The sequence below is a fragment of the Trematomus bernacchii genome, unplaced genomic scaffold, assembly GCF_902827165.1.
Source record: "Trematomus bernacchii unplaced genomic scaffold, fTreBer1.1, whole genome shotgun sequence".
NCBI lineage: Eukaryota > Metazoa > Chordata > Actinopteri > Perciformes > Nototheniidae > Trematomus > Trematomus bernacchii.
Window position 1 is genome coordinate 15,253,331 of NW_022988043.1, and position 27,523 is coordinate 15,280,853.

At 38.7% G+C, this 27,523-nt stretch overlaps 1 protein-coding gene across 4 annotated transcripts in view; it reads right to left on the reverse strand.

Annotated features, from left to right (window-relative positions):
* The window catches only part of ksr2 (kinase suppressor of ras 2), a 104,029-nt gene that overhangs the window by 41,290 nt on the left and 35,216 nt on the right, over positions 1-27,523 (reverse strand). For 3 of the 4 annotated variants that reach the window (XM_034118693.1, XM_034118695.1, XM_034118692.1), the window contains exons 4-6: positions 27,107-27,142; positions 25,645-26,146; positions 5,511-5,683 (exon numbers count right to left, since the gene is read on the reverse strand). In XM_034118693.1, the coding sequence (XP_033974584.1) occupies positions 5,511-5,683; positions 25,645-26,146; positions 27,107-27,142 (711 nt within the window). The remainder of the gene's footprint in view (positions 1-5,510; positions 5,684-25,644; positions 26,147-27,106; positions 27,143-27,523) is intronic. The other variant, XM_034118694.1, reaches the window with a different exon arrangement.

The following is a 27,523-nucleotide window of genomic DNA, read 5'->3' on the forward strand; positions in this document are numbered from 1 at the left end:
TAGTGAACTTGGTGCGTGCTTCAGTGGAGCTTACACTACCAAACGACCAAACAGTGCCATCTCCTGTGTTTGATACACTTGCCGTAAGTTTCTAGGAATTAACAGTCGCCATTGAACAATCCACCTTTTCATTGACTGTAATGATCTTCTATGTAAGGTTTCCTTAGATGGTGTGGGACAAGAACATGTCGAGTCAGCATGCATTTAGTGCTTGGAAAATAGGTTCAGTTTCTTATGCAGGAAGATATTAAAGAGCAAGGAAAAAGTCATCACAAAATCCTGATCCTACTATTAAATAAAATTAGATTGGTTTATCGACAACATATGAGAAATAAAAATCCGAAAAGCGGGGCCTTGTTTCGGGGATTTTTTCATTAAAAAACTATTTTTGCTAATTATTCACTAAAATATGCTCTTAAAGCCTACTTTTGTGACACTGTTTAAATTATGAATTGATCATTAATTATTATGTGTGCATTTAAAACAAACCTTTATTCAAAGAAGAAGGTTTCACTGGGGGAGGGCGGCTCTTTAAAACAGGGGGTTTGCAAACACATGAATTTCCTGCATATTAATAAGTTTTATGCAACAATTTATGGTGCCAACGATAACATAAAAAAAAGCATCTGGGAGAGTAAGTGAAAACAAAGGAATATACATGTTTGAATTCTAGAAATATCGATTTAAAGAAAACGCTACAGAAAAAGGAAAATGTCTCTGCAGCTTGTTAATATCCCTTTTCCAAGCATAATGGCAGGTGCTCAGGACCCCTTTAAGGTCTATCTGTGCCATCAGAAAATTAAGATTTGAACTTTTAACTCTGTTGCCCTTAGGGTATTGGATCACTCTGACTGATGAAATAAACAAGACATTAAGAAAGCTGAATATGATTGGCTCTGTATTTCCTTGGCATGACTCAACATGTCAACATCCATTTCCTCAAACACACATACAAGAACGATTCCTGAATGACAAAACGTTATATCTGCAGTAATAAATATATAAATTGAAGCCAATCTTCACCCATCGTTGTCCTCACCCTGTTTTAAATGTATCGGTTATTTGTAGCCATTATTTATTTGCAAACTCTCAAAGGGACCTCCATTGAGGTGCCACACTCGGTTGCTAGGAGATCTGTGACGCAACCGCAAAAGTGTCTAAGCGAGGTTAGGGTGAGTGTTTATTTTCTACATGTGTACTAGTGATGTCACTCAGATTGAGTTGTGTGCAAAGGGTATGAAGAACATTTAAGCCATTTATATCCACAAGCACACACTCACAGACTCCTACACTCTCTCTTTATCTGCATCACACACACACGTCTCGTTTCGTCTCCGTGTAAACGTGGCCTCAGACTATGTGAGCTCAAACAGCCTGAGGGGCTAGAGGTGAGCTGAAAATGTCCCTCTGTGGCCACCATCACTTGTTCCATTGGGAAAACAATTACTTATCATGGGAGCGAGAGAAGAAAGAAATAATCTGAAAATGTATTATTCAAGTTGACCATGAGGGTAAACAAAGAAACTGCTATTTGCTTGCAGAGTTGAAATTGTTTTCTAAAAACATCTATTTCACATACATAAACATGAGCAGCACAAGAGACTAAGAATGAGAGTGCAATTACCAGTGCAATGGCCCATCTCTAGGTATTAGCAAGGCCAAATAAATGATGATTGCATGCATCCTTTTGTTTATACATGTGCGTCCGTAGCCTCACTAGAAAAATTCAGATTTTGCATCCAAGATTTTTTTATAATGTATTTTTGTCCATGGTCTAGGTGCTTTGGTTGTGTTGGCTGTGAAAACACCTCAACACTCTCCTCAAAGAAGAACAGTGGCATGACCAGAAAAGTGTTTGAAAAAATAAAGTGTGTGATTTTTATTTTTATAATTATTAGTAGGAGCTGCACAAGATATGTCATGTCTTGCATTGTTCTTCCAGGTGTGATGGCAAAACAAAACTGTAAGAACGTTTTTATTTTGATGTTCCCATTATATCAAGTATGCATGAGGGCAATCTAAATAAAAAAAGGCAATAAATCAATGTTATCTTTTATGATCCTCCCTACCTTTTTGATTCCTATAATTTAAAGTTGGGCATAAGGGCAAAGTAATGCTGAGAGGAAGAGATTTAAAAATAAATCGTATGCAAACCTCAAACTCAACAATTCTTAGAGGTATCACCATAACATTCCAGGGAGAATAAACTAAAATGTTGTGTCGATAAGGAAAATACATGCACTCCAAAAAACACCATGTACCAAGACAAAGTAGATTGTGTAGTTTCTGCTGAATGTGTATGTTTGCGTGTGAGATCTTTTTCCTAACCTAATCATTTGTTGTTGTCCCTTAATCTACAAACATTAACCATTGCTCGAGGTTCATTCTTTTGTTTTGAGTTTCTAATAGAGCATGTTTACATATTTTAATGTTCAAAAAACACATTATATTTCTCAAACTGTTTGTCTGGATATGTCTCTGAACACTCTATCTGAAACTCTCTGTTTTAGCACCTGTCTCTTTACGCCCCCGCCCAAAATCCCAAAGGTAGTTCTCAAGCCTTGGGTATAGACACTGTAGGCATATTCTAATGAGCCTGTATTTAAAAGGGCCAGTTTCTGCTCAATGTCAGGTTCATATGTTGTGCCTCTGCAGCACCTCTTTTCACCCTCTGTCTGAAACCAGAGCCCAGTCTGCTCCGATTGGTTAGCTGGCCGGCTCTGTTACGATTGTTCAACCGCTCAGATATGTCCCACCCTTTAGCCTTATTATCACGTACAATGTATTGGAGCAATAGCCAATAGAAGTGCAAGTGTTACGTACTGATGTCACTGTCGCTGAAGTGAACAAAAGGGGTCCGATGGAGCGTTTCAGGAAGTGTGTGGCAGAGAAACTCCCTCTGGAGGTAACACAGGGATTTTAGCCTTTGCAGATTTACATGCAAAGAAAGCTATATAGCACACTACAGGAAAGAGAAAACCCCAAAATCATAATAGGGCCCCTTTAACATCGGAAGGGGATTCATTTTGAATAGCATGTTGAATCCCATGCAGGGGAAAGTCAGTCAGAACCCCACTTTGTGCAAAAGACAACCCTAGCAAAGAAACACTACTGTGAATCTCAAATGTTATCTAATAGTATCATAACCAGACTATCACAAAAAGTATTTCTAGGTGGAAAGCCATAGCAACTTATAGGATGATATCAGGAGGATGCTGACGTTTCAGCTTCGACCGGGCGCTGACTCATCCTGAGCAGACAGCGTTTGGTCACCCCAGCGTCTTGTAGGTCCTCCGATTGTTTTGATTCAGAGCGCTACAGAGATGAGTTACAATGCTGCTGGCTGGAGGGCCCTGACGTATGAGACGGCAGTGATGCCCTAATCCCAAACATAGACCAGGTGTTTATCCTCGCTTACCGGGCGCATACACATGTGTCTGATGCTCAGACATACACACATAGAAATACACACACCATTCCTAAAATAGGATCTGGAGAACCACGGGATCAACTAAGGAGCTCCACAAAGAAATTAAAAAACAACTTGCATTTTCTCTTCACTCAGTTTATACACATTGTATTGATTACATACAATTCCAGTTTTATTTTACCCAAATAATAACCATAAGAGAGTGCAAAACAGGGTACAGTGTATCTGCATAATGTGTTCAGCCTCCATGGAATGAAGGTATTAAAGTTATAGGTGGATGTTTAGATGACATATTAATGTTAATAATAATAATACATGTTATTGTGTAGCTGCTATACGGGTACTCAAAGGGCACTTTATATGGTAAAAACAGATTAAAGCTATGACAATATAGACAATAAAGCATCATCTTGGTTTGGTAAATAAAAAAGAAAGACCTCCTCTTCTCTCCGTGCAAAGGTATGTTCTGCTCTGGGCAGCTGATGTTGATAGAAACAACACAGAATGACGGATCAGTTACAGTGAAGGAACACAAACATCCTAACTGCAGATAAGCCCAACCTCGACTTCTATCTGTAACCTGAAACCCTGTTTTCAACATTAATACTTAAGGTGTCGAAATTAAAAGTTAAAGCTGACACTTCAGTATAACAATATCTTGCATATTCATATTATTTAAGTTGTCTTAAATGGAATAATAAAACAAGATAAAGATGTTTGTGCTACATGCACATACCACATCATGTGTTTTGATTTCATCTAGTCTAGACTTTTGGTTAACAGCCAAAGACAAAGCATGTGATACACGATGGTCAAGTTAAATGATAAAAACGTAAAAGTAAAATGTGACAAGGTACCTATAATTGTAATCGCAATGTGAACTTGTACTAACCTCCTTCTAATGCAATACTAATTAAATATATAACATTTTGATCTATATTATATACTATATCTATTCCATGCTCATTTTATGTATTTTATTGGTAACTGTATTCTATGTGTTCTCACTTTTCTGTGGCTTTTTCATGAGATGTCAATTCTCTACTGTGAAGCACTTTAGACTGCAAATCTTGTATGAAAGGTGCTATTCAAATAAAGCGTATTATTATAATTAATGTCGCAATAACAATGATTACATAAGTAGCATTGTATGATTGACATGTGTTTGGACAAGTGAGAAAACTACATTTAACTTATCCCACATAAAAATACAAATAAATGAGACACTTTTCTTAAGAAATGGAATCCAGGCCCACAATTTCAAGTAGTAAAAGATAATAAGATAAGTATATCTTACTTTATTATCTTGTATTAATTGAAAATGTGGGCCTGGATTACATTTCTTAAGATTCTTGTATGTTGAGTAAGAAAATAATCCGGAATAAATCATTAGCACGGGAGACTTTACAATAAATGCACATTTATCTGCTAGGTGCCTGTCATCATCACAGTTGTATTTTGTAATCCAAGCACAGCTTTATATGGCGTGTGATTATTCCAAGTCATGCCTCGACCGACAAATATGCAGCGCTGTGCCCCACATACCTGTTAGTCAAGGTCTACTACTATTCACAACACTAAGTGATCACCATTCATCACTCCTTGCGTTGACACAACCTCCATTACTCCCCATCTCCTCCTTTAGTCTAATGGCTTCCGCAGTATGCACATAATGCATCAGGCAATAAGGCTGCCAATGTGCAACAACACACCACCTCCGGTCATTATGGCACCGCCTTATTGTTGCATTTCCCAACACTGTACTTAAATATATTCTTAACAAAAATAATTATGGTGATTATGGGTGTGAGTGTTTTTTTTCCGGCACAATAGAAAAGAAGAAGGTTCCAAATTGACACTAGAAATTGGATAGAGGTGAGAAAAGCAGATATGAGAAGAGTATAGATAATAAAGCACTAGACCTTTTGATTTAATTTAGCAGAATGACATCCCAGAAATGAAACACTGCCTGAGAGCTTAATAAGCAGATGTTGAAAGGGGTTAGAATATGAAAGAGGTAAAGTGAAGGCACCTCATTTTATTAAAGCTAGCGTGTGATAAAATAAAAGAGTTCACTCACTTGCAGAGGGGGTTTCAGCGTGGACAGGAGGTGTGGAAGGGATGAAGGAGGGAAAGAAGAAGGATCGCAGAGATCGTTCAGTGAGGAGGGGCGAGCGCTGCGTGGGCAGATTCTCACAGCTGCCCACGCTGCTGTGGATCTTAAGGTTCAAGGGCTTGGTCTTCTTCTTGGCTCTGAGGGAAACAAGACAAGAAAAGTAGAAATCACTGAGAGGGATATAGGTTGCACATACACATGTTTCAACTAAAAGCCTGAGGACTCAGAATGTACTAACAACATCATTATAGGATTAAGTGATACGATACAGTGAGCCAGGCTAGGTATCATGTTGATAAAGTGACTACAAATCAACAGGCATCAGGCAAGAAAGAAGACGCATTCGATTCTCAAAGAAAAATGTCTTGGACTTTAGTTTGTTGCTGATCATTTACTGTCACTTAAACTACTGTTGGTCAGCTTTGTAAAGCTGTATGTACCGCAGGGCTTTGAACTGTTACCACTAAAGTCACTGGATTCATTCTCTAGACTCCAGTAATACAACCCTTTTGTACAAAATAACAAAGGGATACATCTAATTGGTTAAGACACAACGAGAGACGGTCTCAAAGAGACATCCCTTAAAAGCATGCTGTTAAAAATCTGATGCCAAACCACTGTTATTACAGTAGAGGGAATTATAGCTGTAGTGTAAGCAGTTTAATTAGCTAGAATTCATTTAACAGTAGCTTAGTATTCATGATATTCATCAATTTCACGGTACCCACATAATTAATCTGTATCCTTTTCCTCATCTGATGGGAGAAAATATATAAGACACTCTGAATCATATTCCATATTTCAGACAAGTCTAAATTAAAGATTTGTTCTCAGGTGACAGCCATTTATTTTCGTGATTTGTATTGGTTTTCACGGATCTGTCATGTGGCCTTAGGTAAGGATATGACACCTGAAACCAGACCTTCAGGGTGAATGAGAATGCTTCATGTTAGTGTGAACTCTTTGACATGAACAAGCTCTAACCTGTTAGTAAAACACTGATTTGAAAGAGCAGGTTGATATCCAGATATACTGTAACGGTTATCTACACCAATGAGGCTCAGTGGACCCAGGTAACTCAAAAAGACAAATCCGTAGACTGGTTTCATTTTTTTAAGGGTAGGGTGTTTTATACCCATCTGGAGATGTGTTATTCTGTCAATATGTGTTTACAGTTTGACAAACATCTTGGCACCATTAAATATTTGTAATGTACCGATGAAAGAAAACTATCAGTGTTATGATTTATAGATAGAGTATGGTCTTTGACTCAAAATAAGCATACGCAATCTCACCAGGTAACGTGTGAACGGCAAATTAAATGTGCAGCTTGATATAGGTCCAAGCAGGCAAATGAACCTGAGAATATACAGTACATAAACAAACCCCAGGTATGCATGCATACAGATATTCGGGCATAGATACAAAAATAAACCTCCCTTTAACTCGAGGAAATCATTTTGCCATTCGAATGTCATTTAGAAAACTGATGGCAAACCTGATTGAGATGTCATGTTGGGCAACAACATCAGATAGGAATGTACACTGTATGTCAATTGACATAAAGTGATGTTTGAAATGTATAAGAGCGAGCTAGAAATACAGGAAGCTACTGAAGGAAAAGCAGTAGAACTGGAAAGAACAACAATGGATGAAAAGTGAACAAAACCAATGCAGATAAAAGCAGGTTTATATGCAAAAAGGAGAAAATAATTGTAAAAAAAAGAACATGAAAAAGATTGAATCCAACAGATTTTAATAGAAAAAAAACGTAGAGCTGTGAGTCCTGACTTCTCATTCATTAAGTGTTGAATACAAAAGGAGCTCTTCCTCCTATGTCAGTCTCTCAGTCTCCATACTGACTCATGCAATTAGACCTGTAAACCAGCCCGGCACTTCTCCCCCATCTCCTGCAATAAGGAAGCAGCCTGCAGGTTATCACTTCTCCTTCATAGAGTTTTTGTCAGCTATGCCGATTAGCCAACTTTATGCAATTAGAATCAAAATTAAACCATTCATCTCCCTGTGTGCATGCCTTTTATCCTATACCCCAATGATTTGTAGATGTTCAGTGAGGGGAAAGCGAAAATGAATGTAGAGGGAAGGGAGAGGATTCCCAAAATTGGTTTTGAAGACGGCTGTCGGTGAAGGCATGTGGGCGGAGTTGGTGAGTGTCAACTCCACAGTTGCTAACACATCTATTCAGATACCCCTTTTTCTACTCTGCATATGAAAAGTTGGAGGAAGAGTAACTAGAATGCACGATACAGGAGACAGAAGAAGAGGGAGGTGGGTGACTTGTTAAATGTTAAAGGAAATCAGCAAAGGTGTGAATAGTAGAGTTTCTTTTGATCTTGTACATCACAATGCATTTCTCACAGATGGAAATCACTGCATATTTTCGTCATTTCAGAAAGCATCTGAATCGTTCATCCCCCTGGGTCTTCTCTACTAAATAAACAGGAACACCACCATTTTTTTTTACATATGATTTAGGCATTGCCTCTACCTATAGTAGTGATTCAATGAACCACGTTGTCATGCTTATAACTTGCTGATTTGTTGTTTTCTTCCTTCCTGTTAAATCCTGATATCTAGTTTTCGGAATCATTGAGGTTTAATTGTGTCCTTCCTGATTTGATTGAAGATGCAGTTCTACATTTGCATAACATGAATAAGCGTTAATTCAGTGCGCGCAGTTTGAAGAAGATGTCTCGCTTTTTCTTTCAAATGATCTGTGAAGGTTGGATTTTGTCATCAGTTAGGACAGAGGGATTCAAGGGAATCCTGCTCAATGTGTGTGGGCAGGGAGGTATACTGAAGCATATAAGGTGGGATCAAAGCTGTGTTCACTTTCTTAGGTTTTTTATTTTTTTTAAAGATCAGATTTTCACTTTATAATATACAAGCAAGGATAAAAAACTTGACATTCATGCACACACGTCCATGCATTAATCCGCCCACTCCCTCCCTCCACATCCACTTCCCCCACACTTGCAGAGAGGCTAATTACAGAGACACCTTCAAGTAAAAGTTCCATTTGATCAAGGACATAGGAGAGCAGCGATCCTTCAAATTACATATTTATTTTCCTATCTGACATATCAAGAGGATTTCTAAAAAGCGGGGGTCATGCATATTCTGTCATTTAGGTCTGGCTAACAAGCTAAAAGTTGCTCAGCATCCAAATGGCTCAATAGTGATGCTGAGAAACTGCAAAGCATTCCAGCTCGGTCTAATTAACACTTGTCTCCATCTAGGAGAGTAAAATTACTTGCGTGATACCATCTACATACCTCCAGTTTTTACCTCAATAAAATGCAGAGTGCTCTACCGAGACCCATATGGCCAGAAAAGCGCAGTTGAGTTTTATGCAAATGGTCCTGTGGAATAATATGTCTGGCACCCAATGCTCTTAGCTGCTTTAATAAAGTTTGTGGAAAATGAAATAAAGGTGGCTAGAATAATGATTGCAACAGAGAATTCATTTGAGCCCTTTGAGCAGTTTCACCCAAAGCAGGTAGTCTAGCTTTCAGAAGTCTGCTGTTTCAATCCCGAGTTTAATAAAAGCCGACAGTCAGTTACCCAAGGTAGTTCTTTTTAGTTTTTTTTTCCAAAGGCATTGCGGCAGAGCAATGCCAAACTTAATCTTAAAGGAATGTATTGTCATGCTCAGCAAGTGAAACAAACCAAACAATTCCCTTTTGTTCATTACGAAACGCTGCATTTTTTAACTTTGATGATTTGTATTCACCTACACAAACAAACATACAGTATCATCTAAATGCTTAACCTTCACTTGCTTGCTTAATTGTTTAATCCAAACGTAAAATGTGTTTGTCGGAAGAGATATGTGCAGACCATGATCATCAGTCGAGATGGTTGGATGATAACATCACACAAGTTTAAAAAAACTTTCAGAGTCTCGCACTGAGATATGGATAAGCGCATATCAGAGCACCAGGAAATGCACTGCACTCTCAACAGGGAGGCGAATCATGAGGATATGGATTAAAAGCTGAACATGATGCCTATAGAAGATAGGGAGACACCCAATGCCGGGAAATCAGAAAGATAAAAACAAAGAGTGAAACAATGTCCTATGTGAGAGACAGAAAATGAGAGGGAGAAAGAAGAGGTACCGGAGCCGATGAGCAGATGAGAAGTGAAACCAGTGGTTGGGGTCTGGACAGCAGCGACAGAGGAGTAATACGTTGACAGGAAGGCGTACGGTGACATGTCGTCTCTTCAGAAGAATTTCAGGAATGTGTGTCAAGGCACGCAGACATTGCACCTGTCTGGTTAAAATAGTTTCAGTGCAAAATGATGCTCCCATTGTAAGCCATCAGCAATGTTATGGTAGTGTTGCTGTTGGTATAAAATGTGGTTTATGTTTTCATTCCACATGGGTTTTATATGTTTGCAACAAACTGTTTATTTGAATTAACATGTGGGCACAGGAAAAAAAACTAAATCTGAGAGGGAACACAAATATGTAAAATAAATTCAGGAGGAATTAGCAATGAAAATGACTGAACAGTTTGTTTTTAAATCTAAATAAACTAATATTATCAAGCTAATTGGCCGTATTTCATGACGATGTTCCACTTTTTCTATCAAACACAAACTGTCCTGCTGCCCAACTCTCTCACTGTCTCTCTCAGTCCTCTGTCCAAAAGTCAAGGTTCATTGAAAAAGATGATGTATTCATTTCCAAAATTCACAACATGTTTGTATCTAACAAAATATTCTGCATTAATCCATGTTTGTTGGTGTTTAGCCTTTCAAAAACGACATTTTCAGTTTAATAGTGGGTCAGGTCACATGTCTTATTTTAACCGGTCAGATTAGATCTGGGTTTCACTTGGAGATAATGGTGGGTAAGGGGTGTGGGTTTGCAAACTGGACCTGTGGAGCACTTGCCTTCACTCTACGCTCTCAAAAGAATGGTTCTTTGTGTTGTAAATACTGACAATTGAAGTAAACTATTGTAACTATTCATTTGTTGATAACTAATCTAAGTAAATGACCTAACTGTCACAAGAGTCACTCATCTACTTTCTAAAATATGAAAATGCTGATTTGATATAAAACTGTTGAAAAGAGAAACTCACTTTTTCTCTCAGTTTTAGGAAACTCAGAGAGGCTTGACCACCCGCCATAGTGGAATGGCTCTAAGGAAGTCTGCCTGTCAAACGGAGGATCCTCCACTTTGACCAGACCCCTCACTTTCTGCCCACACTGGACTTACCTGTCTCCTCTTGCAGGTGCTTGTGGTCAGGAGGGTCATTAAAAAGTAATTTGGTGGCACCTGTTTAGGCCTCCAAGGTTACAGACGTCAGCCCCTTTCCGCTGTCTGTCCCTTCCTCTCTGCGAGGATTTGTACTGGCCAGGTTTGGGTTTTGTTCAAAATGTTGGTGCCAATAATACTTGTACATACACTCATCGAAACATTCAACTAACTTCTGATGCTTACTCTCCATCTCTTATGCTCATGATAAAATACCTTATTTGCACTTTAACTTGACTGGTTGCCCATTATTGTCCAGGCTCTATATTATATAATTGTCTTATTCAATAATTTAAAAAAAAGTGAACTGCATCCCTATTTTGAAATGTTGCTCATATTTAAAAGGGGATCTATTATCTCATTTTCAGGCTTCATAATTGTATTTAGTTTGTTTTAGAATTGTCTGAATGCCCTGCTCTGATCACGTACATTACAATGTGTTGGAGCGCTAGCCAATAGAAGCATAGTTATGTTACAGAAGTAAACAAAGGAGTCCAATGGAGGCGTTTCAGGGGGGGGAGTGTGTGGGACAGAAACTCTCTCTGGAGGGAACTTTGGGGTTTTAGCCTTTGCAGACCATTGACATACAACAACAACTATATAAACACTACAGGAAATGGAAACCCTAAAAATAATAACAGGCCCCCTTTAAAGTATCATTTGAATGTTGCTCTGCCATTGACGAAGAAATCATACTGCAGCAAAGATTAAGTGAAAACAAAAGCAATGGTTTTGGTTGCCATGAACCAATTTTAAAGATCGTAGATTATTACCAAAACATTTAAGGAAAGGAAAGTAACATTATTCTGAATAATGGTTGAAGTGCAGTGGACGTAATTACATCAGGGTCAAAATAAGGACTAGAGAGTCAAAAATGTGCATGCCGTAAATAAGCATGAGATACTAAGAAAAGGAAATGTGCCCTCCTTCACTGCATTAATGTGCTTGCTACAATTTAAATCTTACACAACCCATTAGCTAGAAGCTAGTATTTGACCAATAATCTTTGTTGACAGGTATGCCCTAAAACCGTGGACTAAACGCTAATTTCAAACTGTGTTTATCAGTGGAAAGTTAACCAGTTAGAAGCAGACCATGTCATTGTTTGGGGAAGATCAGGTCTTGCAATCTAATAGAAGATTTTAGGGTTGAACAAGTTAGTCTTAGTAGGGTTAAAGAACTCACTTTAAGAACAGTTTTAAAATGGCAATATGTTTCTGTTTGTCAGAAACAGCATGGTATGCAATGAATTACACACGGCATCTGTCTGGATTTAATATCATTGGATGTTTTTTTTCCTTGTATGCGAGTTTGCTTCAGACACAAGATGAATTTCAGAGGACAATAAATGGTCATGTAACGCAATATACACACACGTTCTTGTGGATATAACACCTGCGATCTGAGGGCGGTAAAAGAGAGGAGAGATGTGTCGTCATGGAGATGGAAGAGAACATCTCTGCTTTCCAGTTAGATGGGATTAGGCTGTGTTAGATTGATGTTTAAGCATTTTCAATTTTAAAACTTTTTGTTGTGAATCTATTCATTTTGATGAATATTTACATTTTTGTATGGAACAAATGTGGTGTCCACACAACTTTCTTTAGAAGACAGGATATTATGTTTCAGGTTTGAGCATTATAAAGTGTAATAATAAAATAAAACACAATATTTTCAAGCACCTTTGTTCATGCCATTACCTGCACTGTAACTCATCCTTCTCCACCACCTGGCGATCATTTATTTTCTCGAGAAACATTCTGTGGCTCCATAAAATAGTCTTAAATTGTATTAAATTGATAGCTTGGCTTTGGATAACAAGTCAGCAATTACTGTCGTCCCAACACCTGTATGGGTTAAGTTGTTGTTTTGAAGCAGTTAGTGACAGGGTGCCTGAAAAGAAGAAGGGGCCAGGGATAGTAGGAGCAGATGTTATCTGTTCATTTAAGATCATATAGACAGCCTACATTTGATGGTTAGAATGATGAACGCTGGTAATAACTCAGTAAGAGGTTTGGACAGTCCAACAGTCCTACTAGGGTGTTTTTTTGTTTGGTATGGAACTCTAGAAATACAAAGTGTGCCTTTTTTGGAGCTGGATTGTCAGTGATAAATAGGAATAATGTATATTTCAGAATCTGACATTAACCATGGCCAGTGACCACAACAAATACTTTCAGGACTTTTTGGAGAATCAAAGTGATCCCAATAATGCAACCTGATCCAATAATTGAAGTAACAGCATTGGAGGCAAAATCAACTGTCTGCCTAACACCTGTATGGGTTAAGTTGTTGTTTTGAAGCAGTTAGTGACAGGGTGCCTGAAAACGCCTGTATGAGTTGAGCTGTAATTTTGAAGCAGTTAGTGACAGGGTGCCTAAAGAAGAGAAGGGGTCAGGGACAGCATGGAGCCACGAGCAGATGTAATCTGTCTATACTTTAACTTTAAGGTCACAGAGACAGCCTTCATTTGATGGTTTGAATGATGAAAGCTGGTTATAACTCACTTTGAGGTTGGACAGTGCAGCAGTAATACAATGATGGGTTTTAGTTTATTATGGTACTGTAGAAATAGCAGGGAGAATGGGAGCTAACGGGGCCATTGACCTTCATCACGAACCTGTTTAAGCTCTATTCAGTAAAAAGGAGAATTGAGGGAAGATAAGGTTAAACATCTAAAATGATTGAAGTGTCACAGTTAAGGAAGACTTAGTTGTTTTAAATTGCCTCTTCTGTATTGTATAAATAATAAATAAAATAAAATAATAAACTTTGGACACCAGTACTCGATCTGATTAGTGTCTATTCCTGCATTCATCTCTATTGTTAATTTGCAGACAGAGTTTGTTCTCGAGTGAGTTACAGCCAGTGTGTGAATTGAAGTTAAACTCTAATAGCAATTGTGTTTGTAACAGCAGAGCCAAGGAAACAAAGCCATCTGCATTAACATTCTATTAGGGGCTATTAAAATATGGCATATTTGTGTCAGTTTGTTAAACCACATGGTCAGTTTCATCTTCCTTCCAAGTGGAGTCACTGCTTAGTTGATATGGGGATATGTGAAACATATCTATGTATATAGGTCTGCTATATAACATCCTGAGTGCATCACAAAATGGGAACTCGAGTGAAAGGCATGCAAGTGGCTATTGTTGAAAAAAAAGCAGCCACAATTGTTTATTATACATCTTATTGGCATCATTTGTCAGATGGCTGCCTTTAATAGGGTTGAAGAAAAGTCTCCCACTGCACCTTTCCCACTGAGAGCTAGAGTAAGAAAATTAGAAAAGGAATAAATGACAGAAGCTCGGAGATACTTCCGTCCTCCCTCTTTCTCTATGAGTTCTACAGAGTTGATATATCTCCATTGTATATATGTTAGATAATGTATATCTTGGAAGTCTTAACTGAATTATATTGCAACTCTAAAATTCAGGTCATGTACATGAAAGGATACACGTGAAAAAATACACTACATTTGTCTACATTTGTATTTTAAGTGATGACGTTTTATCATGTTCCAGCTTACTTCTCTTTTCCGTCACGTGTATCGCCAGAAGGTCAGTATTTTCCAGCATCTAATTAAATAAAAATGTATTTTCTCAATTCAGTCAAAATGAAACCATAGCTCAAACCTTATACTATCTAATCCAAGTATTAAAGCAAGAGCATTGGAGGCGATAAGAGCTGTGTGGCCCACAGCTGTATGGGTTAAATGGTAGTTTTGAAGCAGTAAGTGACAGGGTGCTTAAAAAGAAGAAGGGTTCAGGGACAATATGGAACCAGGAACAGATGTAATCTGTCTCGACTTACACATCCGAGGGACAGCCTTTATTTGATGGCCTGAATGATAAACAATGGTAATAATTACATTTGAGAGGTTGTTGGACACTGAAACAGTCATAGTATTTGTATAACACCATGTTTTAGTTTGCTTGTTCTTTGTCAGAGTGATGTTTAAAATAATTTATCACACTTCAAATGTTGACCTTCCCATTAAACAGATTGAAATGACACTTTAATGATTATGCTGGGAAATGTAGGACTCATATAATTAAATCAAAAGCAAAACAAGATTTCCATAAAAGTAACTTAAATGCTTTGAGCTCAGTGTAAATGCTGAATCTTTCATGTTTATAGCTTGGTTGTTTCTCTGAGATCCTTTTTTTCCATCTTTTTTGATAAAAATTACACAACATTACGGATTACTTCCAATCACCCACTCAAAATCCAGTTATCCGCCCCAACCAGCTCCAACTTGTTCACAAATTACCACAGAAAAACCATCAGCCTAATAAATCCATTCTCCACCAGCAACAGTGGCATTTGGGCTAACCACCACTCCTAAACACTCATATAAATTCAAAATCATGACTCCAATTTCTGGGCCGTCGGTGGAGGCCAGGATGAGTACTCATTACGGCCGATAGATGGGTAGATGGATGGGGCGGGGGGGAGTGTTTGCGTCTGGCGCTTAAGGGCCGGGTGTTGACATCACCCCTCACCTGACTTGTTAATGGCAAAAGTGCAAAAGCCCTGATTAACATCGATGAGCTTTGGTCCGCAGAGAAAAGAAGACAAACACTCACATTTCCCTCTAAATGGATTCAGGGACATCTATCAAACAAATACCACACTACCTTTCCTTTAAAACATGTCGGACTTGAAACAAACCTTGAAAGGGAACAGTTCTAAGAAGGAAACAAGGTGATCACCTAAACCACATAATGTTGTTGCGACCTTTCAAGCACCCTTACGCATATCCTGCGTTATGGTCTGATTTATTCTGAGTGGAATCATAATTTCCAAATGAACAACATGCTGTACTAAAGAAGACCTTCAAATGAGACCATAAACCCATTACAGATGTTTACAGAGATAATAAATCAAGGGAGAAGTAGGCTCATGTTATCATTGACTTCTATACAAGCTGACTAGCTTTTGCAACCAGTGGAGTCCAACCTACTGGCAAGAATGCAAGTTTAAAGCACTTCAGCGTGGGCTTCATTTTTCAGTCCCTGCCCCTAAAATGAAAGAGATTGTATCTAGGGACAGTGTTTTTTTTTCTTTTTCTGAGCTACAGTAGAGAGATGGAATTCAGCTCCCAAGTAGATATTAGCTCATTCTAAGCTAAAGAAAAACACAACAGTGTGATACACTAATTAATAGAATGTAAATCCCAATAAATCCCAAACCCTGGTTCTTTAAGGTACCACTGGTAGCTGCTACTTTCTCTCTCACAAACACATATTATCTTTGTGCTCTGCCTTACAGGGCTTTGTGCAGTACACTTAACTACGCAATGAATGTCCCAAGCAGCAGAGCATGTGGGACCAATCATCCTCCGGGGTCAGAGGTCGCCTGCTAATGTGACGATGTGCGTGTCCCAGTGAAACGGCAGCTCTGTATCTCAGCGCATTGTCTTGGGGAGCAGATACATCAACTTGACGCTAGCTGAATTAACAGAGAGAACATTTTCATGAAAATAAAAGGCGATAAACATGTCTTCAGATTACAGATCACTCCATAAAATAACCTCTACACCAATTAGGAGTCATTATAGACTCATGAACTGAGTCATGAGGTTCCTGCATTAAATGGTAAGACTTTTTTTGATCTTTGTGCTGCTGTTTGGCTGTAGCTGAGGACCATCTTGGTGTTTTATATGGACAACCATGAAGAAAAAAACAAACTACTTTTAAATGTAAGTATACAACACATCATACAGATTAGTTGTCAGATGTCTGTCCAATCCCATATTGGGTGGCTCAAGCATAGCTCCAGCCAACAGTGTAATCCCTGTTCTATACCATTGCACAGATATTTCCGACTGCAGGTAACCATAGCAATGGCACTTCTGCTACTGGCAGATTAGCGTGTTTACAGACCTCTGAACCATCTCCCACATCCCAGATTTGCTCAACGACTTTAATCGTCTTATGTTGGATCCATTGATGGCTTTTTCAGCCAGGAGAACCAGTTGACCAATCAAAGTTCAGCAGAAAGGGAACGGAAAGGTCATCTCCCCCAATAGCCAGTCAGCTACCTATAGCTACATTCAATAAAATTAGAAAAGGGCATAACTGATTAATGAAATTAGTGCACAAATAGATACAATGGTTGTAAAATGTGAAATGAATGACAAAACAGTCAATAACTCAGCCTAACTGCTTCCTCAGAACTCTGAGGAGTATTTCATCCCCAAAGGTGACGTCCTGAATCACCAAAGGTAAAGTCCTGCCCTACTGGTGTCCCCTATGTGCCTCTTATTTCATCATTTTTTATCCAACTTGAATTGAACCATGAATTACACAAGTCAAGAAAGGGTCTTTCGTAAAACTGTTGCAGTGTAAGACTGTGATAACACGCAATTAGCACAAATATACAACCACATTTTGCACGGGACATCAAATTTCAACGACAAACCATATTTCTGGACTTACAAAATCATGTGTAGTGGCATCAAAGTTTAGCATCAAAGTTCTTCTTCACTTTGGCATTTTATCTTAATTGCTCAATTTGTATCCCTTTTAAACAAGTCATTGTTATTTTTATTTATTTTATAAATAACTGGCATTTACAGCACATACACAATTATAGAGTGTTCATTCAAAAGTAAAAAGCTCAGCTTTTATGCAGTTAAGGTAACATCTTAATTGAAGGTATACATTTTTACTCCTGTGTTTCAAACATTGCTGATGAAAATGAACTGTTGACAGCACCAGACAAGACAACATTAATGCCTATATTTAGTTGTGGTCAACTGTTACTTTGTTAGTCCTTATAATAAAACGACAGAGTAATAGTTTCCAGTCCTGTGCAGGCAATGTATGTTTATGCACCACATCATAGCTGCCCTGTGTTGCTCTGTTATATTCAACGCTTGATTTCAGTCAACACTGCCACAACCTTTTTAGTTTCCTTCGCACCCATGAGAAAAAGAAATCCAATAAAAAATGTATTTTCAGTCTGAATTGGTAGATGTTACGGATGACGTTGAAATACCACATTGACAGGTTCTCAGAAGAGATGCATAATGAGAGGGTGAGGACAGAAAGAAAGGGAAACGGGGAGAGAAAGGCGAAAGGAAAAGGGAGAGAGAAATATATGTTGTGTACACCAGCTCAGTGAAAGCAAACAGCTAAATTAGTCATGCAATGGATGCAAATTTGCTTCCCCTGAGTGTTGCATGGTAGAATTACCCTGAGAGAAGCTGAGGGTGAATCATGCCAACCCCCGGCGCCATGTGAGATATTAGCAAACATCCAATTCAATAAGAAAGTGCTTAACATTCAAAAAGCTGTGAAAGTCTCATAAGGTGGCATTAACTGTTTGATATTACCATTTCCACTGGAAGGGGGGGCCAAGACAAGAAGCGATGGAAAAACAAACACGCCCACCTCCAGAAACGATCTTGGTGTGACGTGCCAAGTGGGACCGTGAACACTCACATGGCCTTTTCCACGTGTGCATGTTAATGTTCATAAACATAGACAACGAGGTTCATTAATTGACACTGTAGTCCAAAGAGCCTCTCTGCTTCGAAAAGGGCACAGAGAGAGAAGAGAGAGAAGGGGGTGAGGTGTTGGAAAGGCTGCTACATAAGCTAAATTAAACTACTGTCGCACTCCTGGATTCAACTTAAAGTTCAATTGGTGCTGGATATCAAGTGCACTTTTGTTTTATAAGTAAAACTATAAACACGGAGCAGCAGCCATCATAGGCCTGAGAGGACACAGATAGTTTTACATTGTAAGATCTAATCTTTCTGTGGTGATCAATGCGTTTTAGAAGGTACACATTTTTGTAAAGATTAAGGGCCTGATGTAAACAAGAGGCCTTTTGTTGTTGCATTACATGCTCTCCAGATTATGGAGCCCAGAAACATTTATGGTTGGGTTTTGTGATTTGTTTCTGGTATCATTTTGAAGAGGCCCCTTAATGCTTTTTGGGGTTTTGACCAATCAAAACAGAGCCGGCCAGCTAACCAATCAAAACAGACTGTGCTCTGGTTTCAGACAGAGGGTGAAAAGAGGTGCTGCAGCACAGGCAGTATGAGAAAAAACGTCATGCTTTTCACCATTTTCTACCTGCAAGTAGAATTCTTATTACTTGGCCAATTAAGCTGATTCTAATGCCGTCTTAGAGTACAAAGAACAACATGATGACTTGTTTTGTTTCTGGCTTATCTTTACCACTTCTTATATGTGGTGAGCAAACAGGAATTCAAAAGAGGATTTTAGTGACTATGATTGGCAAATCTGTTGACTTTGGCGGTGGTGGCGAAGTCCAACTTGGCTTAGCAACTGGAAGGTCACCAGTTCAAGTCCCGGAAAGACCAAGTGCTACCGAGGTGTCCCTGAGCAAGGCACCGTTCCCTACACTGCTCCCCGGGTGCCGTACATAATGGCAGCCCACTGCTCCTAACACTAGGGTGGGTCAAATGCAGAGAAACTGTTTTGTTACCTGTACTATGTAATGACAATAAGTTCAATCTTCTTCAATCTTCTTCTTCAATAAGATGGCACTGTTGGTTTGATGGATTTACTAATTGTGCGAGCCTTTCCATTGGTTTGTGATTAAGTGCCTGCAGGTGCAGCCTGGGATGAGTAGAAATGGATTGCTTGCAGAAATTGCTTCTTACACAATACAGATCAGCAAATGTGCGAAAAGGATGGCCTAGTTCTCACCTAACTGGCAAGAGGTTTTCGAAAAGATACTAAAAGAGAATAAACACAAGGAGCTTTGAAAAAAAAAGCATCCAGTGAGCTGAACATGAGTGTATTTCTTAGGATTTCACTATTGATTTTATACTGGACGTAATCAATCATGTGATGTTGGGTTAACAGTCATTTGGTGACATTTTCACAGCGCCCCAGCAGAGGATCTGTCATCACAACAAAACAAACAGTAATACAGGCACTGCATTGATCCCTTACAGGTGTGCTCTTTAACCCTATCTGCGGCAGATCCCCTACGGGAAAATGGGATGCCAAGATGGATTTGTTGAGACAGGTACATATTTGTTTGATCAACAAACAGAAGATTGCAATTTTGTGTTGAGCTTAGAAACACATTTTCCCCCGACCAAAAAGCTGTACGTTAAAGAGATATTTCAAAGGTAGTAGTCTTGTGAGTGTAGAGAGCAAAACACCTTTGTTGTATTCTTTGGATAAAGTTTAAATAAAAATGTCCATTCCTGTTGTGTAAGGAGTGTATTATCTTGTTCTGTTGTTGTGAATTCTTCTCTGAGAAATCACTGAAAAGTTGTTAAGTTGTTAAACCTGTTTTTGCTTTGTTCATTTCAATATGTCGGCCTTTTCAAGTGAGGCACATCTGGCTATGAAATGTCGACATCTCCCCTCTTCTACACATACAAGGCTTACGGACATTTTGGACATAAGGAAATAAACCAAACTCAAATTCATATACAGGGCTTCTCTGGTCTGTGATAAGACTCTAGACCTTTATAAATCTATGGTTTTCATTTTGGTTTTGCTTAATGATTAGTGGATTAAGTTCATATTTGCTGCCTCAAATGTTCAATCTTCGCAAAAAAAGAGAAGGTAAATAATAGACTTATTTAAAAGTAATTTACCACTTTGTCAAAGTGAATCCGTTTCTAAGTGTGAACTACGGTCCCCTACTGTCAATGCATACTACTAATGCACATTTTGTCACTTAGACTGATTTCAAACTAATTATGTCTTTAAACTGGACAACCCTTGACTCAGCATTTTCTATTTCATGCTGGGGAAAAGCTCATTAATTAATAAGGGAGGCAAATGTCTTTTGATACTTTCTAGTCATCACACATTAATATAGATGTAGATGTAGCATATTCTTCCTGAACTGCATATTTGCTCCGGGCTTTGAATCAAATCTTGCCTTGTTTTGATCAGAAACAAGTCATTATCTGAAAGGCATTTGGCTGATAAAAAATTGTAACAATGATGCAAATAATACAAAAACGTTATTACCGTTTCCCAAAAGGCAAGAGAAACCACTAGGATCCTAAATGCTAAAGTAATAGGGAAGTGCAGGAAATGGAAATATGGAATTGTAATGGTTCCCCCTGTGAAGGAACAGACAAAGTGTTGCTTGTAAATGACTTCACATGCTGCCAATTCTGCTACCTGTTAAACACATGCCAGAAGCTCTATTTTCATCACATCCATCAACCAAAAGTCATTACCATAGGAACAAGAATAATCTGCTCAGCACCATCTTCAATTAAAAGGCTGCTGAGCAAACATAGATCAATTATAAAATATGATATGTTTAACATACATATGTCTCTTACACAATTCTTCCATCAGAAAATGTGACATCACTTATCTTATCTACTCAACCCATATTCGCTATTCAGTTATGTTAACCCTACTGAGAATCAAGACCTCACGCTACAGGTCTTTCACCTATAAAACCGGGGACAGCCAATAATGACCATTACTGAACTGTCCAAAAACAGTAGAAAAGACCAAAGAAGTCTGAAGAAAACTGAATATATATACTTGCACTTGACAGGTGGTGAGTAAGAAGATCAGAATGTCCCCAAGGAGGTGATTTATAATTTTTTTAAGCATTAAGACTTGCAAAATTGGTATGTGCTTTATCTCAGGGTGAGGCTTTAATGGAATCATAGATATGACTGAACACATTTGTAAGGAGGTAATTTGCTCATTATTTCTAGGGAGCGATGGATACTAGCCTGTGGTTCACCGTAAGCTGAAAGGAAAACAAATGATCTCACAGACAAACAACGCATTAAACCTAGAAGCACACAGCTCTAAAGAAGGAGATGAGGGTCCACAGCAGATCAGAGCGTTTGCGGACATTTTAAATAGAGTGGAAACACTATCAGCGCCTGAATGCAGAATCACTCCTAAACTGTATCTAAAAAACACATTTGTGCATTGGAATAAGAATAAATGTTGAAATAGAGGCTATTACAGGTTGGAAAGGCCAGTAAATGTCCTGAATGCACTTAAGGAATAAAGCTAAATGTAGCTAGCTTTATTATCTATGCTTTTAGTGTCTATTAAGCCAAAAACATGACTACAGTATAAACCATATTTGAAAATAGAAGTCGATTATCAATTACATTAGTGTAGTTTCTCCAATTAGATAAAATACTGTAAAAGAGACAATTCTCTAGCGAAGAGATATAATTATCTGACATTAGTGTGCTCATGCATAATCATATAATGCAATTAGTTCTTGTTTTATCTCTGAAGTTAATGGAAATACTTGAATATGTCAGAAGCAAAAAAGACAAATATGACATTCCACAAAATAAAGTGTCACTAATCAATCAGTGCCAAAACCAAACCTAAGCTTGGCTTTAAAATGATATGCTGGTAATGATATTCATCTATAGAAGTCTTTGTGCTGTATTATGCAGTGATAATGAGACATAAAGCCATATCATTAAGATACAAAAAAAACCGTCTCTTTGGGTCAGAGGGTCATCCCTGGTTATAGTGTCCTGGCCGAGTGCAAGGGCAACTAAGCAAGAGAAAATAAGGAGCACAGAGAGCTCATTAAAATCAGGTGGTTGCTAATAGGGGGGAGGTATAGGTAGATATACGGTACGGAAAAGCAACCATTTACTGTAAGTGTGAAATAGTCAAATATGTGATATTGTCTGTGATTGTCTGTGATATGTGATATATCTGATATGTTTCGAGGGCTTGTCGGTTTGCTTTGGTGAAATGTTTGCATTAGGGATGTCATGAGTCTTCAGTACCAAGTCGTTGCCAAAATTCTGAACACGTGACTTGTTTTTATAAGCAAGTACTGTGAGTCTCGCAAAATAACGTCGTAACGTCTTCTCGTTGCAAGGGGATGCACCTTTCCTCTTTTAATGCAACATGACGTGAACAACAAATCTGTGTTGTTAACAACAGGAGAGTTACAGGGTGGTCGCAGTCTTATAATAATAAATAACAAACTGCTAATATTAACAGAGTGAGGTTACATTGAATCATATTATAATTGTCATATTGGAAGGTAAACTATGACATTAACATGATGTGTTCAAATGTTGTCATGTAAAATGTTTGATTGTGGCAATAATAAATGATAAGTTAAGTTGTTTAAATGATAATGCTTGGAAATATAAAAAATTATTAGTAAATTATGACCTATATAGTGAGATATTAAAGGTTTGTATGGTGAAGTACACGGCATTTATTGTTTGGTTTTCAAAAAAAAATTACAATGGAATTGTATCAGGTATTTGTATTGACCATAACATTTCTGCTGTCGTGACATAGTTTGCATGTTGTTTTTGATCCCAGCAAGGCGAAGAAGCCGAGGAATAATAATTCCATCGCAGAATTTGATAACATATAATTGTATGAATGTTCAGACTTCTAACTTTAGGTATTTACTCTTGCATTGAGGAAAAAGCAGACGCCAACTTTGCAATGAAGCCAATTCCCACGCGCGTACAGATAGGAAGCAACCCGTGACGTGTGCCTCAAGCCAGAACTGAACCACATACTTAAGGCTTGCCAGCACCACCCTCCAACCAATTACGATGTATTCTGAGAGGTACTTGGCTATCAGAGAAGCCAGCAGATCTGCCCTGCCTCGATGAGTTGCAACATTTCCAGGCACACACAGGTCATTGATTAGAGGGGCTCAACTCACAGCCTCAGTCTATCAGCGCTCAGGGACCGGTAATCAATTCTCTAATGCCGTTTGAGCCTATTCACCGCAGCAATGATCCACTCCTCATTTTGCAGATACAGACACACATGCCCACGTGGAAGGACTTGTGTGGATGTTGCCAAGCACACACCGAATATTACCCAGATGGCCATCGTAAAAGCAGGGGACAACTCCCAAATATTAACTTACCAAGTGAAGCAGTGATGGGGCACTGTCATCTAATGACATTATCAAAATGAGTGCAGCTCTCCTGAGGCGGACTCTGGTTCCTGATTACCTGGCAGCGCAGGACCCTGTTTGTGGACAAATCTGATCAGCATAGCACCAGACACAGGCATGGCCGGTCAGCGACTCAGCCCTGCGGCCCCTTATCTCTACCGACAGGCTGTTGTTCCTTTTATGGGCAATGATGTACTCCCAAGAATTAATCTGATTGGGCTCTGGTGGAAGATTATGTTCGAGTGAAACTACTGAAAGGAAAGCACGGGCCATAACTTCCTTTCTGCGCTACCCTCGATGAGATGGAATTACGCTGAGAGACCTTGTACAGATCAGGGAGAGTGAGGACTGAACCTCTGCTTCTGCGGAAATGGACTGACCAGTAACAACTCCGATTATTGCCTCCAAGAAACTTTTTAAACAGGATAATTGACAGTCAAACAAATGTGTGCAATAAGAACCATGTTGCCTCAGTCCTAAATTACAACGTTATATAGTGTAATTTTGTTGTTGCTTCCAAACCATCTTCCTTCTAAATACTTTTCACTTTCATTTTTTATATGCTTGCTAACAATATTAACATCATTTTACTTTGGTGGCATCCTAAATGCAGGGCTTTTAGTTGGAACGGAGTATTTTTACAATTGCTACTAAATTAAGAATCTGAATACTTCCTCCGATGATCCCTATAATTTGTATTCCCTATAATTTGTATTATAATAATACTATAATTATCTTTCAAAGGCAAGGTTTTCTGTTGGTATTAAATTCAATTAGATTGTATTTCAACATGTTAATTAAAACAAATAATATATCCAGCAAACATCAAACATCAAATACTCAATAAACAAGGTCATACTTCAAGTCAGAAAAGGTGTAGGTAGAAGTGAATACTTATCAAGTCACACCCCTTTAAAAACAATATGTTGTCAATGTAATGTATATTATTAATTATACATGAATGTTCTGACTTTATGCACAAATCAAACAAAAATAAGGCATTTGTCAATTCTCGTTGGTAAATGCTTAAATCATGTACACTTCCATTTGTGAAATTAAAAAAATGTGCTTGGTTGATGCGAGTCATTGCTTTCATCAGGCTTCAGTAAAATGTATCAAAGAAATCGACCTGATTGTTTAGAAGAGGGTTGTTTTAAAGGAGCATGTAATCTAGGATTTAAGCCCACACATGCAGGGCCCAATGGGTTAGCACCCCATCGCCTTGATAACGCGCCACCTCGTCTCCGTAGGCTGGCTTTTAGGGTGACCTCACATTGTGTTTTCATAAAAGGAAAACTAAATTGAGCTTTTGATGTAGTGCAATGTATGAGTGGCCCGTAGGAATTAGCTCCTTCTTCCTTCTTTGAGCATGTGAAAAGCAGTGGGATCTAAGCCCACAACACTCTCCTGTTGTGGACTGATATTTACTGTAACTCAAAACTAAAGAATCAACTGATAGTTAAAACTTTGATCTGAAAAAATGATAGAAGCACTGATACCCGGTTTAAAAAAATGTCGAGCTGGGGAGCTTCTTTATCAAACAAAACAATTACCATACACAGTATGTGTATATCTGCTTAATTATCCAACATTCATAATGATCAAAACGAATGATTCAGTTTGTTTTTAAACTGATTAGGAGTATCATTAAATGTGAAAATATACCTTTGCAAGCATCACAACACATTAATAACTTAATAGTTTTTGCCAAGTTTCCATTTCTGCATTAAAATACCTGTCAATCAATTATAGAGTGATGGGAGCTTTAGGGTGCTTAGAATGTTGGTGGTCATTTGACCTCAGTGTTTGCATTTGGATCACGGTTTGGGCTTTCAAATGAACAACGCTACGACAGTTTACTCATACAAATCCAGTATAACAGTAACCCAAACAAAAGAGTATAACACTTACTTTGGTGTCTGTGTGTCATCCAGGCGGTTCCCCAGCTGGAACTCGTGGGATTTGCTGCGGTGCAGTGCGGTGAAGCCCGGCAGCAGATGGATGAGCTTGCGGCTCGGTGGAGGTGGCGTGCCCGGGGCCTTCCCTTTGTACCTTCGCCGCATTGGGGGGGTGCCAGGCGGGGTCATGGTGTTGACCACCAAGGGAGTCCGAGGAGGCGTGTGGCCAAAATGCCTCTGTCGGGGAGACGGGGGCAGAGAGCGATGACCAAAGTCCAAGGGAGGGAAGAGCCCCGTGGATGGGCTGTCGACGGTCAGCCGATCGGCATATAAAGGGGGGGCCAGGGCCTGGGGGCTGTGGCACATGTGCTGGTTGTACTTGGACTGGACTTTGGGGCTTTGGGAGAGCTGGTACCGGATCCACTGACTGACCTCTGGTTGGCACACTGGAGTGTTCTCTTTGCCCGATTCAGAGGTGGGCCACTGGATGGACCAGTCCTGCTTCGACTGGCTCCCTGTGGGAAGATGACACAGATTCAACAGATTCAACACCAACAGAACACCTGGTTGTGACAAACTAAATAACATGTTCATATAAGTGTACAGTTTTTTTTTGCGATGCAAATAGTTTCGATTTATTTTGACTACGTTTTTTAATGTCTGTTTGTATCCTCTCCTATCTATAAACCTATACAAGTGATACAAGTTAAGTTTTTGTGTTGATGGTGATCACAGGTTTTTTAAATACCATCTGCAAAATAAACAGCAACATTTATAGAAACGTAGGTACTCTAGATAGTACACAGACCTCGGTACTTTTATTGAAATGCTTTTTTCTGAATAATTAGACTAGATGAAAACTGTTTTATGTAAAAAGATGTTGCTGTTAAATTCTAACATTCGTTTTTGGCCCTCAGTTTATCTCCAAAGTCAGAGGGGGTCAAAACTTAGCCAAATAGATCAATATCTGCATGTCTTGATACCACTTAGGGTAGTGAGAAAATATATTTTTATTTCATAATTTACCTTTCTTGCTTAGTATGGTGTATCAAGTTAAACTAAAGTGGTTCTTGACATGCACTTAAAACTAAATCATCAATTAACTTTTCTTCTTGATTGCAGCAGTAAGAGTAATCCTGACGGCAGGCAAACATTAACAACCAGCAAATGTGCTCAATTTGGGTAATGAAGAATTAACTCAGCAGTTATCTGATGTGATCGCATTAGTAGTGCCGTGGTTTTCAAATATGCTGATGCAGAGCAGATTAAGCATGAATGAATGGAGCAGCAGAGTGAGAACAATGGAAGAGTGCACCAAAACAGAACAGGTCAAAGCCGTATGAATCATAACACAAGTCGACTTCTACCCAAAACTAAACTTTCTGTTGAATGAGAAAGAGAGAGAAGCAGAGGCAAAATCATTGAAGGTGAGCAGCCAAAATGAGTGTTTTTGAGCTCAGATGACAATACTTTACCTCCATTGCTGTGCAATTTATCCTCTTCAAGTTGTTCTTCAGAAAGAAACGGGGGGGAAAAATGTGTTTATTGATCTGGCAGAGACACAGCTGAAGTAGTCTGCAACATCCTACTTTTCTTTCCATCTGCAGTTATGTATAGCCAAAAGGCTGTTCAGCAAAACAAAACTATGTTGGTGGAATTGATCTGGGGCTATGCAGTAACTCATATCTGACTCTGAGCAACATTTACCTCACAGTCTTCAAAAACTGCTTTTGACCACAAAGCCACATTTAATGCAAATCTCTGTCAACAAAAGTGCACTTTTTTTATTTTTGTGTCATTATTTTTTCTACCCTGCGACATTGTCTCCAAGGAACTATGAGCATCAAAAACACAAACTTCAAACACAATATAAAACCAGCAACATCAAATGA